Source organism: Silene latifolia, chromosome 2 (assembly GCF_048544455.1).
Source record: "Silene latifolia isolate original U9 population chromosome 2, ASM4854445v1, whole genome shotgun sequence".
Taxonomy (NCBI): Eukaryota; Viridiplantae; Streptophyta; class Magnoliopsida; order Caryophyllales; family Caryophyllaceae; genus Silene; species Silene latifolia.
The window spans coordinates 2,837,235-2,850,366 of NC_133527.1; the positions used below are offsets into that span (position 1 = coordinate 2,837,235).

General features: G+C 36.4%; 2 protein-coding genes across 3 annotated transcripts; both read left to right on the top strand.

The window, feature by feature from the left end:
* The first annotated feature begins 296 nt into the window (after window positions 1-296).
* Window positions 297-6,750, top strand: LOC141642020 (stomatal closure-related actin-binding protein 3-like). 2 transcript variants are annotated; one of them, XM_074450682.1, is made up of 13 exons: window positions 297-617; window positions 2,236-2,534; window positions 2,627-2,755; window positions 3,486-3,578; window positions 3,866-4,006; window positions 4,243-4,311; window positions 4,419-4,502; window positions 4,633-4,813; window positions 4,996-5,112; window positions 5,207-5,265; window positions 5,678-5,812; window positions 6,018-6,167; window positions 6,383-6,750. In XM_074450682.1, the coding sequence occupies exons 2-13, from the start codon at window positions 2,250-2,252 to the stop codon at window positions 6,413-6,415; spliced, it is 1,476 nt and encodes a 491-aa protein (XP_074306783.1). In that variant the 5' UTR covers window positions 297-617; window positions 2,236-2,249; the 3' UTR covers window positions 6,416-6,750. The 2 variants fall into 2 exon arrangements, with proteins under 2 accessions (XP_074306783.1, XP_074306782.1); XM_074450681.1 differs by having other exon boundaries at window positions 354-2,006; window positions 2,071-2,534.
* Window positions 6,751-7,955: 1,205 nt separating this feature from the next.
* LOC141642021 (G2/mitotic-specific cyclin S13-7-like) lies at window positions 7,956-11,499 on the top strand. The gene is made up of 9 exons (XM_074450683.1): window positions 7,956-8,278; window positions 9,281-9,419; window positions 9,531-9,588; window positions 9,738-9,971; window positions 10,079-10,204; window positions 10,315-10,563; window positions 10,673-10,831; window positions 10,925-11,103; window positions 11,206-11,499. Exons 1-9 carry the CDS (start codon window positions 8,242-8,244, stop codon window positions 11,348-11,350), a joined length of 1,326 nt encoding a protein of 441 aa, XP_074306784.1. The 5' UTR covers window positions 7,956-8,241; the 3' UTR covers window positions 11,351-11,499.
* The last annotated feature ends 1,633 nt before the right edge of the window (window positions 11,500-13,132 follow it).

Genomic DNA, 13,132 nt, shown 5'->3' on the forward strand with positions numbered 1-13,132 from the left:
CACATACACGTTCACTCAAAACCACCTATTATCATAACACCGTTATCTCGACCCAGTGTAAACTCTTTTATGATAAAGATAATTTTAACTAAACCAAAAGATAGTTTATTTTTTTAAACATTAAAAACAACCATTTTCATTAGACATGATCGATCAAATACGGGTATGAGCTAGCTCACAATCTCACCTGAGATTTTGGGCCTACAAACAAACGGGTTAACCGGGTTGAATCAGACGACCCTTGAACAATATTTACTTGACAAACTAAAACAAAAGTCACAAACGAACTATAGTGACTTGTCTGTCCTCTTGGTCTATTATATCTTTCCCTCCCTTTTCTTTTCTTTTGTCCAACAAACATTTTGCTTTGCAAAAAGCACAAGAATAATACTCTCCTCTCCCCCCCAAACATCATCAACAGCTAAACCTTCCTTTATCTCATCATCTTCTCTCTATTTCTTCTACTTTGCTCAATTCTTCACCTTTTTCTCTCTCTTTCTATTTTCCCATTACTCTAATAGTTTAATTCCCTTACCATAATTTGCAAAATAATAATTATTCTTATTATATTTATTTTTATTTTTAATGTGATCTTATACTACATTGTACAATCAACTGTAAGTCTCTCAACTATTTTTGCTCTTCATCATGTTATTTTTCTGGGTTTTTTTATTGTTAAAAAACCCGTTTTACAATATACTGGTATAAGTCCGTCTTACACAAGTATTTAGTAATTTTATATGGGTTTTTGGGGTTTTATTATGATTTTATTTTATATGATAATTACTTTTGGATTTTTAATGTTATCTATTTTTGCATGCTGTATTTTCCATTTTAGGAAGATAGACAGTGATTTGTCAAGTTCTGATTTGTGTAGAATGGTTAAGTTTGATTGGTAAACTATCATTTTCTGCTGTAAAATTGACAGAAGTTACTTCCGATCATTTATGTACCTTTTATTAAAATACCCGTCATAATGAATATAAAAGGTAAACAATATGTAATAACTGAAGTTTATACACTTAAAGTTATCATATTTTGTGTTGAACATTTCTTAATTAGGATGCTTATTGCTTAATTACCAGTATTAAACTAAGATCTTTCTTTTCAGAGTAAATTTAATTTAATTTTTTTTTTTGTATTTTGGGTTTTGTATTTATGAATTGCATTTGTGAATTAAGAGTTTTTGGAATTGTGAAAGAAAGATCTTGTAATTTACACCTTAAAGTTATCATCTTTGTGTTAATCATTTCTTAATTAGGATGCTTATTGGTTAATTAAAGTAATACTCTTTCCGTCTCATTCATTTGTTTAACTTTTTTATTTCTTTTGAGGAGTAGTTTAATCAAAGGTAAACAAATGATTTAGACCGAGGGAGTATCATTCTTTTTAGTGTAAATTTACCTTTTGTATTTTCCTATTTTTTTTTTCAAATAACCTGGTATTTGTATTTATGATTTTAGTAATTATTGGGTGAGACAGTCCCTTTCCCATACCAAACGCCCCCTAATAGATGAGTGTTTAACCAAAATATGAGACGGTCTTATTCAATAATGTTCGCGATCATCTGCAGTTGTGACAAAATGATCTTGTAATTTTGCATTTGCACCAGTAGATAATGAAACATATGACCACATTTACAAAATGTCCAAAATATGTCATAATCTTGACTGTTAGATTTGGGGAACAGGCTAAAATGATGTTTACTTATTGTGGTTCCCCACGCTTGAATGTGTATGAATTATTTTGTTCATTGTCATGATAGCTAAATTCCGTGAACTTCTGTTAACTTTACAATTTCTGTAGGACAATGTTATTTTTACCCTAGGAACATGTTCATTTTGCAAAGATTATTCTTTTTTCGAGTGTAACTATGTAAAATTAGTTCATCGATCCGAGTTTGAATAAACTTTGGGAAAGACTGTAAGGATTCACCTATGGTTGTTTTTTAACAAATCTGTCGTGATTAACGAGAGGTCCTCATGGAGTAGCTTCTTCTTATACAAGTTGTTTCTTTGGTTTTCTGTGATAGAAAATGTGAGATTCATTTTAAAACATCGTCATTTTAAGTTTTTTCATTGATCGTGTTGGGAAGGAGCTCCTACCATAGTGGATGCTCTTTTATATGCACCATGTCGTTCTGTCGGATAATCTTTCTTGAATCGTATTCTTCTAGTTTGTGATGTGTAGCAATGTTGGATACTGATTTCTCTGTCTTATTTTTATGTAATGTAGAACCCTCTTCTAACATGACAAGGGTAAGTCCTGAGATTGAGTATGAGGAGCATGACGATGTAGCTATGTCGGTCTCAGCTGACGTTAGCTTTCCATCTGATGGGTTTCCGAAGTATATGATCGGGCCCAATAATGAGATTGTAGAAGAGCCTAGGCCTAAGCCTGATTCTCCACCACTCAAGGAGGTTGTTGCACAAGAAACTGCTCAATTAGCCGAGCAAAACAAGCGCCTTTCAGTTAGAGATCTTGCCAGTAAATTTGATAAGAATTTGTCTGCTGCTGCTAAGCTATCAGAAGAGGTTACATCAAAGTTCCTTCTGTTTTACTAGCAAATGAAACACTTAAGGAAATTAAGGGTGAAAATATTTAGACATGTTTTCCTTGATTTCAGGCGAAACTTAGGGAGATTCCTTCATTGGAGGGACATGTTCTATTGAAAAAGCTTAGAGATGCTCTGGAGTTTATGAAAGGATGCATGGCTGGAAGAAACAAGGAAGATGTAGAGAAAGCCATATCCATGGTCAGTCTTCTATTTCCTCTTTCGTTTGAGCTGATCTTTTTAAAGTTTTAACCCGATCACAACTGATGTGGTAGTTTGGACCTTCGAGTATTTTCGACTTTACTGTTCTGTTACAATTTCTAGGAAGCTATGATGGAACTGTCCACAGTTCTCAGCTGCGGTGTACTCCTCTATTATTTATCTCAGGCCCTTACTGATTTTTCTTTCTAAAAATTTGTGGTGCGTTTTAGAGATTCTGTTTGTATTTTTTAGGCCTTTAATTTCATTTGGGAGGCAAACATTTCTTTATGCCAGTTTTCAGGCTGATGGTTTCGAACCTAGGTCATGAGTACCTATCCGCCCGATTATTTTACAAGTTAAATTGGCCAACATCTGCATATGCTGAGCGTGTGTGACAAAACATGTTAGATCTGCTCATACTTCTGTTTCAGATTGCCAGCAGCTTACAGTTTGCCAATTGATTTAATCCGTGGCATTTGTGCTGAACTCTTCTTTTACTTAATGTGTGTTAAACTGTCTTGGCAGTCTACAATACCTTACACTGTTTCGATATCTTAATCTTTAAATAGTGTGTTCATGCTAATAATGAATTAGACTAAAGTAACGTATTTGGCACCTGAAGGCATCGAAAGTGGATATTCTACATTTCTACCTTTCTGTTTCGTTTCGCCTTAGAACTTTGACATCACACCGTCTTTCTATGCTTATAGATCGACTTCCATTGCTTCAGGTGGAGGCTTTGGCAGTTAAGTTAACTCAAAAGGAAGGAGAGTTAATTCAGGAGAAGTTTGAAGTCAACAAGCTGGCTAACTTTCTTAAGCAGGTATGGTTTCTGAAGTTTGGTATCGCGATTTTATTTTCTAAACTCTCAACATCTTGCCATGAAATTTCCTGTAGTACTAAAGGTTCATTGATTCTGAATGAAATCAAAATATGAAATTTTCACGTTTATTGAGAGAAGTCCATGGAATTGTTATTTTTTACGCATTCGTATAGATTGTTTCTCTACTTCCTGGTCATTTGATGGAGAGTGCCTTGAAAACTGCAAGGTGCGTAGTCTCCTTTCTAGACTGTCATGGCACTAATGCTCATATGCTTCATATTTTATAGGCTTCTGAGGATGCTAAAAGACTAGTGAACCAGGAAAGATCCTTTGCATGTGCCGAAATTGAGAGCGCTAGAGCAGTGGTGCAAAGATTTGGGGAGGCTCTTGAAGAAGAAGAAAAATTAGCTCAGACGTCGGGAAAGCAGGTTTGTAAAAGGTTTTTTCACTTCCCAGTGGTTTACAGAGTTCGTTCTAGTAGATGTTCAAAATTATGAGTCAGTCAGTCAGATCAATTTCATCAATGTTAAATCGCGATGATAGTAGTAAATAAATAAGTACGGAGTATGACATTTCACATACGGTTAGAGTTTTCTTTTAATAGAGGGTTTCTGTACGACTGTAAATCTCATATGCTTTTCTTTTTGGTCCTAAATAATGTTAGGATGTGGACAAGTTAGTTGAGGAGGTTCAAGATGCTAGACGAATCAAAATGATGCATCAACCGTGCAAGGTTTGCCAATCCATCTAACTAGTTGATTGATTCAAGTATTACTTATTCATCTTCTTTCGATGTTCGTTGTTCCGACATTGTATCTAAATGTGTGCTATGTGGCATAGGTTATGGACATGGAACATGAACTTCGAGCGCTTAGGCTGCAACTCCGAGAGAAATCCATATTTTCAGCTAAGCTTCAGAAAGAGGTTTATTTTCTGTTTCCTATTTATCACTTTATGCTGTAATTGTAATAGGAAAAAATGGAGTTCATCTCAGATGGTAAGATGAATATTGCTGAGAACATAGGAATTAAATTTCCCGTCTTCTCTTATTCAGCTGGCAATGAGCAAACGAGCAGAGGAGAGTCGGTTGTGCGTGTACCAGCTAGAAGGTGCTCAAACCTTAGGCTCATGTATTAAGATTCGGCCTCGTTCCAACAGTGCTCCTGATCTTTCAAAATGTTCAATTCAGTGGTATCGAGTTTCGTGTGAGGGAGAACATAAAGAAGTTATATCAGGTATTGGTTGATCTGCATCTCTTATGGCTGTTTGTAATTTGTATGCCAGTTCTTGGCTCATTTATCCTAGAAATAACTAGTTAACTGCAACCTGCTTCTCTTTCAGTTCAAACAGATAATAACTTGTTACTCCGTATTTGCTTTGGGAGAAGTAATCTGACGATTCATATTCTCATTTATAGGAGCCAACAAACCTATATACGCACCAGAACCGTTAGATGTGGGCAAACTTTTGCAAGCAGATGTCATTTCTGATACACAGACAATTCCAGTGACAACTGTTGCTCCCATTGAGCCTGGTTGGTACCCTTTCTCCTGTCTCCCATGCTTGTATTACATATACTCCTATGAATAGCGAGTCGTGTATGTAAACTAATGTACCTTTTATAACAGCTCCTGGATTGACGAGCCACGTGCAGTCACTTCTGCGGAAGTCCAATACCGAATTCCATGTACGATACTTTATTCATGTTTTTTGTACAGTTAGAAAAATTCTCTCTCGACAAGTTTTAGTACTCTCAATTCCAACAAGCTGTATACATATTCTTTTTTGAGCCTTTTCCAACTTTCAACAGATATTGTACATTTCGGTATTATACATCTGACATAACAAAACTTCCAAAATGACTCAAAAAGCAATATGTATACGAACTCCGTTCAAAAGTATACGAGTACAATCTACTGGAATAGAGGGAAGTATACAAAATATGAATAGAGGTTACCTTGTTGTGATCAATTTTTTAATAAGCTTTATTTCATTCGCAATCTCTTTTTCTTGTCATCGTGGCTAATATGTTGGTTTACCTCGGCATATTGTAATGCACACACTAATACCATGTTACATCTTTGTTTGAAAACATTCAGGTAGTTATATCACAGATGAATGCACATGATTATCCATCACATTCGGTGCATGTGCTCCACGTGGGAAAATCAAGAATAAAGCTGTGTAGAGGATGGATGACAAAGACGAGAGAGTCCTACTCTACATCCATGCAGGTGTGAGACATACCTAGACTATAACTCGCCGTATTGTTTCCAGATGACCCGTAATGAAATTTACGTCGAGATTGTTTAACTTTCTTTATTCCATCATATTACAAAGCCAAAGAATAGAATTTGAGTCCTTGTTGAAAAACGATGCTGATCTATATAACTGCAACTCCAAGTAGTTTCTGACTTTCTGTTGTACTCCATGATCCAGCTTTGCGGTGTAAGAGGAGGAGGCAATGCGGCTTCCAAATCATTGTTTTGGCAAGTTCGGAAAGGGCTTTCCTACGTTTTAACATTTGAGTCCGAAAGAGACAGGAATGCTGCCATTATGATTGCAAGAAAACATGCTCTTGACAACCATGTAAGAATTTGCTCTTTTATTTGTTCATCACATCAACTTAAAACAGTCTTCCAATATCCCGTTCTTCCTAAGCACGAGTCTGTAAATGCAAAATATCAAAACATAACATTCATGTTTCTCATTTTATGCCATTCATTTGCTAAAAGATTCCATTTTTTGACTACCAAAGTTTCGGGTTTCCCTCGAGACTAAATTTCTGCTCTTTTGCTCTTTAGATGGTACTTGCTGGACCTGAAGATCGAGCTTAATATCGAGCATAACTGATCAAGCACTGAACCCTCTACAAATTTGCTGCCATCTTAACCTTTTTTCCTTTATTATTATTTTTGATTTTGTTACGGCTTTCCGAGTGTGATTTTTTTTAGGTGTATATGTGTGTGATTTAGGTGATTTATAGGAGAATGGCTTGTAATGTGTTCTACTAATCTTGTAGCATTCCTTAATTTAGGCATGGGTTTTTATTTGCCTAATTACTGGTTATAGTTGATTGCTACTCCCATCTATTATTTGTTTGGTTTGTTGTAGTTCACAGATTGTATTAGCTACATGTGTATGAGAGTAGAGCATGAAATTTTGATTGTCATACCCCCTTTGCCCGGTTCATTTGTTTACCTATTCCATGTTTAGGCAACCCATTTATTTGTTAACCATTATATATTAGGAATATTTATAAAGGGTAATTTGATCATCTATATAGCTCATTGTACACTTGTGAATTTGTCATTCAGTGACAATATCCACAAATGGGTCCCTTCCCACTTTTTGGTTTTTGTGCCAAAAAAAAAAAAAAAAACAAATGATCGGGACAGAGTACTCGTCAACTTAACCTAACCATGCTGAAAGGGTTACTCAATCGAGTTTAAACAAAGTGAGCATAATCGAGTTTGAGAGTGCAATCTTACCGATCAATCGAACAACTTGTTAATTAACATATGAAGTATGGCATCGAATACTTGTTAATTAACATATGAAGTATGGCATCGAATAAGTTTTAGCGTAGTTGTTATGATGAGGCAATGCGGATAATAGATATGATGTTCGAATATGCCCTCCCACGATTCATGGCAAAAGACATTGAATTGATAAATCAATTTGAAACATCCAAATTGATACATTAGACCCAAGATCCGAAATGAGTACCTTAATTGTATCCAAAACTTGATACAACCTAAACTTAATCGAAATAAAATCAAATTTTCCACACTTTAAAAAAATTGTAGTTGTCACAATTTTCACCAAGTAATGTTTTCCAACCATTGACCCGAAAATGACTAAACCAAGTCTCAACTAGTACACAAAATAATTCTACAAAAAGTGATTTGTACCCGAAATGTGATTATAAGAACAAATTCCAACCAAGCCCAAACCTTATCCAACCAAAAATACACTCTCGAAATGATCCGTCCTAAAATTATCCCGAGTAATTCATTCACCACTCTAGCTTCGGCATGGCTCGACGATTGGATCGCCATTGGCAAGGCCCGCTTGACCCACTAGCTTACCCAACCGACCGGTCTATGAAATAGGTCATTCAAAGTATGCCTTTCCTAGCCCGGCCCGACCCAAAAAACCTAATTGATCCAATCCATTAGGCCCGACCAAGTTAGCCACTGCCACAGTTTAGGGTCAACCGGTCAAGCCTAAGTCAGTCCGACCCAACCCATTCACTCCACATACCGATTTAGTTTCACATGGGCTAACCCGTTCCCGCCTCGAGGTTGGTCAGGCCCGTGGCCAATTCTAGCCATTGTAAAGCACAAGTGACAACCCAAAGAGCCTAAGGAGGCTATCCATCCAAGTTTCAAAAAAATATGACCGTTGCCAAGCATCAAGATACCGCCTTTCTAACCATGTTTGTAAAATAGGGCAAACTTCTCCACTTCTCCCACGCTTCATTTAATCAGTTTCCCCCCCTTCATTTTTCCTCAACAATCAGATTTATTAATCAAACCCACAAAAAAAAACACACAAATTAGAGAGAGAAAGTGATTAATAAACCGTCTAATTTCTTGTTTATTTGTTTATTTTTTCTGGGTTTTTGTTAATTAATCAGTTCTTCATCATCCCCGAATCAATGGCGTCAAAAACAATGGCTCCGCATCAATCTACAGGTTTGTTTCTTCAATTTACTTATTCATTTCAATTTATTTGATCATCTTATGTTATAATTTTGTTCAAAGTTTATATTTTTCTTCAATATTAGCGGTTAATTTTTTCTGGGTATTGTTTAACTTCACTGATTTTTTCAATTTATTTGATCATATTTAGTGATTATTAGTTAAATCTTTTCTGGTTACAGTTTAATTTACTAATTATTTCAATTTCTGTGATAAATTAATTGATAATTAGTTCAAAGTTCATGTTTTTCTTGAAAATCAGGGATTGATTGTTTCTGGGTATTATTTAATTTACTGATTAATTGATAATTAGTTCAAAGCTCATGTTTTTCTTGAAAATCAGGGATTGATTTTTTCTGGGTATTGTTTAATTTACTGATTATTTCAATTTATGTGATGATATTATGTTATAATTAGTTCAAAGTTTGTGTTTTCTTGAAAACTAGTAGTTAATCTTTCTGGGTACTGTTTAATTTTTGAACAAATTTTGGATGAACTGTTGTTGATTTCTTAGTTTTTCTTGATTTGTTGTTGATTTCTGGGTTGCATTTGTTGGATCAAGTTTGTGGGTATCAAATAGTGTTACTGAAGAAGTACTAAAAGAGATTCATTTTCGTATGATATATCGAAAAAGATGATCTGGGTTGATGTATTTGATTAGAATCTGCAAGGTTTTAAGTGGGTTTTGAATTTTAGGGTTTGATTCTTGCAATAGTTTTCTCTGGTTTCGAAACGTGGGCATTTCGACTACTGTAGTCATGCTGTAGAAGTGTATCGCCTTTGAAATGGTTTCTGTTCGATTTTCTAATGTCTTTTGTATGTAGAAGTGTATTGCCTTTGAAACGGTTTCTGTTCGATTTTCTAATGTCTTTTGTATGTAGGAGTGTATTGCCTTTGAAACTGTTTTTGTTCGATTTTCTAATGTCTTTTGTATGGTGTATCTTTTGATTGGGTTAGTTCTCTGAGAATTATTGGCTGCATTGTGATTTGTGACAGGTGATGCAATGGTTGAGAATGGTGGTATCAAACAGAAAAATGTAGCAGTGCAGGCAAAAAACAGGAGGGTTTTGAATGATATTGGCAATCTTGTCACAATTCGAGATGTCGAAAGCAAACTGCCACGACCCATTACAAGGTTGCTATAACTCATAAGGCTTCTTCCCTTTATGCTATATTCTCGTATTATTGTATCTTCCAATTTAATTATTTTTCGGTAATTCTGATGTTCAGCCTTCTTTGTTTGTAGGAGTTTCGGTGCCAAGTTACTTGCTAATGCACAGGTTGCTGTAGACAACAAGAACAAGGTAGTTTATATTCCTAAACCGATCTAAAGACTCATTCCTAAAGGACTCTTTTCCTAATTAAATTAGTTTTCCTGAATACATTAAATTAGTTTTGGAAAAGACATTGTTTTAGGCAACCCTTTATCAACTTATGTGTTCGATTCTTTCAGGTTGTGGCTCGTGCTGGAGGCGCTAGAGTGGCTGCAAAGGCAGCAGCGGTCCCAAAGCCACCAACGAAGAAAGTGGTCACTGCCAAGCTCGAACCAGAAATAATTGTCATCAGTCCTGATACTGAAGAAGTGAAGCACAAAGAGGTGGTGAAGGCGGTACAGAATGAGAAATCAATTGTTAAGAAGAATAAGAAACCTCCTTCTATGACTGCTGTGCTCACTGCTAGGAGCAAGGTGAAATTGTCAACTCTTTTTCTTTTTTTTTTTTGATTAAGATCATTTATTTTCAAAGGACAGTTGTCGTTCGAGTCATTTATATAAAGCTTTATCTTTGGTTGTAGGCTGCTTGTGGTCTGACTAACAAGCCAAAGGATCTAGTAGTTGATATTGATGCTTCTGATGTGGATAATGAGTTGGCTGTAGTTGAATATATCGACGACCTCTATGTGTTCTATAAGCTAGCAGAGGTATGGTATCGTTTCATTACGTCTCATAAAATAGTTCAACATTACACCATTCCCTCTTGAGGTTACACCATTCTCATTGATTTTGGTAATACTGTTGTTGTTGTTGACAGAACGAGTGTCGGCCTCATGACTACATGGCATCACAACCTGAGATAAATGAGAAAATGAGGGCAATACTAGTTGATTGGTTGATTGAAGTTCATGATAGATTCAATCTTTTTCCCGAGACCCTCTATCTCACAATCAACTTGGTTGATCGATTTCTGTCGTTGAAAGCCGTGCCTAGGAGGGAACTGCAGCTTTTGGGAATTGGTTGTATGTTGATATCCTGCAAGTATGAAGAGATCTGGGCTCCTGAGGTAATGTTGGAAACTTGAACCTGTTTTGGAACTTGCAATTACCCTTCTGAGACCGATATCATATGAGATTTTGTGCATCACTTACATGTAATTTTTGTTTGACGGTCAGGTTAACGACTTTGTGGGCATATCAGAAGGGGCATATAGCCATGAACAAATTCTGAAGATGGAGAAGACCATACTTGGGAAATTAGAATGGTATCTAACAGTTCCGACACCATATGTTTTCCTCACTCGTTACATTAAGGCCTCTATTCCTGATAACGAAGTAAGCCTTCGCCATCCCTTTAGCCATTTTTGCCTACTTACATCTTTAATTTGATTAATTATTAATTATAATATATAAACGGTTGTTTTTCAGATTCAGAACATGGTCTATTTTCTGGCTGAGCTAGCTCTGATGAATTACAACTCCATATCATTTTGCTCATCCATGATAGCCGCATCAGCTGTCTATGTGGCTCGACTCACTCTACAGAAGAGTCCAGCTTGGACCGAGACTCTTGGGCGCTACACTGGTTTCTCAGAATCACAGCTACTGTAATATTTACTTTCAAATTTTCGTCATCTTCGTATATTTAGATGAGCAATCCTACATTCAGAGAATGTTACAATAAATTTACGAACTTGATTTTGCTGCAGGGACTGTGCCAAGATGCTGGCCACCCTTCATTCAGGAGCTCCAGGGCATAAATTGCAGAATGTGTACAAGAAATATTCCAAGGCCGAGAAATTTGCTGTCGCTTTGACTTCACCTGCTAGGTCTCTTTTACCATCTTCATCATAGGCTGATAAATGATGATTGATTGATTTGTTAAATTTTTTAGTCATTCCTGATGACATGACTGCATGCATCTTCAGTGTATCTTCAGTGTTGTAATATAATCAAAGTTCATCAACTCATTCCTATTAAATCAATATAAGTTGAGTTTCTTATACAGCCAGCCAGTTGCATATTCTACTTGAGCTTTCGGTACAATGAATGGTATAACCCGTGTTCATTTGTTGATTGCGAGTATCTATATGAAACACTGGGAATTCTAAGGGTGGTCATAACCCCACTCAAAAATACACTGTCGTTTTCATAAAAAGGGTGGCATAAACTTTTTTACTCTTTACCATAAAATATCGGGATTCTCCCTTAGCCACACTCGCGTAAACGAGAGCGGGTTAATTTAACTACTAGACTTAGATTTCTTCTGATATAGAAGTACGACATAGATTATTCTTTGGCCGTGAGTGATGTCCTATTAGATACAGTAATATAATTATTGTTTTTTTTTTGGTGCTCAATATAATTATTGTTTGTAGCATGACATGACATGCTTAACGTAGACATTTTGTGTTAAAGCATTTTAGATCTTCTTGTCAATGAAATGATGTAATTACTAATTAGACTCATTGATTGTTTTGATTAATATAATCCTGTGATTCTTCTGTGACTGAAGGGGCACATATTTGTTTGTCAATCATGGTATTGATCTTTTCCATGACATCATATTTCGATCGATTTATAAAAGACTGTAAATGTCAACTAGCTGAACCAGTAAAGTTATAAAAGGTGAAACTTAGGATCTGGAGCGGGGTTTGAATCCTTTAGTATTAAACTTGCCCCTATGGCTAATGGCTCTCTCTATAGGAAAAATCAAAGAGCATTATAACCATTGTGCTTAGTGGGTCGGGTCGGGTTGTGGGTCAAGCAGACCGAGCATAGCACTAACATATGATCGGGCCGGGCTGGGTCAGTGTTGGACTGGTTTGGTCTATCACTAACCCGGCCCACTTAGTAGCAGGCCGGCCGGGCCTTCTTAATATTTTTTTTATTAGTGTTTTGACTGGGTTGTGCTAAGAAAGTTGCGACACTAGCCCGACCCGAGGGGACATATGGGCCGTGCTGGGCTGGTTTGGTCTATCACTAACCCGGCCCACTTAGTGGCGAGCCGGTCGAGCCTTCTTAATATTTTTTTATTAGTGTTTTGACTGGGCTGCGCCAAGGAAGTGTCGACACTAGCCCGATCCGAGGGGATATATGGGCTGTGCTGGGCTGGGCTTAGTGTTGACCGGGTTAAAAAAGGTCGGCCCGTGAAGCAGTGATGGTCGGGCCGGGCTAGCCCGCTAAGTTGTACACCTCTAACCATTAGTGTCACCATGTTTATACCACATTTGTCAAGAACGGGTTATGATGACCGATATGTATATATACAAGAGTCTCATTTTTATGTTATAGGTTGTACGCAACGGTTTCGTATAAGACTGGCTAGTGATGCCATGTTAGTATGTTACGCATCCATGACACTTTTTTGTGTGTGCCGAGTTTAAGTAATTTTTATCGATAGTCGTGACAATCTCAGTTTATCAAGATGTATAACATCTTTAAATGCCTTAATGGTGGCAGTTTTTGTTGAATTAGGACAAACTTGTCCCATATTGCACTCATTTTTTATGTGGATATTATAGGCCGTTGCATTAAAATAAGCATGATGATGCTAACTCATGATTTGCTACCATTGATTTGATTAATTAGTTGTAAAGACTAAAGAGCATATTCTTTCCTTTTCCCAATTGGTCA

Bases quoted from the DNA above. Each gene is read 5' to 3' on its own strand.
- LOC141642020 (XM_074450681.1), top strand. From the start codon at position 2,193: ATGTTGGATACTGATTTCTCTGTCTTATTTTTATGTAATGTAGAACCC. The intron at 2,535-2,626 runs GTTACATCAAAG...CCTTGATTTCAG, and splicing joins CTGCTAAGCTATCAGAAGAG to GCGAAACTTAGGGAGATTCC. The intron at 4,814-4,995 runs GTATTGGTTGAT...TCTCATTTATAG, and splicing joins ACATAAAGAAGTTATATCAG to GAGCCAACAAACCTATATAC.
- LOC141642021 (XM_074450683.1), top strand. From the start codon at position 8,242: ATGGCGTCAAAAACAATGGCTCCGCATCAATCTACAG. The intron at 9,420-9,530 runs GTTGCTATAACT...CTTTGTTTGTAG, and splicing joins CTGCCACGACCCATTACAAG to GAGTTTCGGTGCCAAGTTAC. The intron at 10,205-10,314 runs GTATGGTATCGT...TGTTGTTGACAG, and splicing joins TGTTCTATAAGCTAGCAGAG to AACGAGTGTCGGCCTCATGA.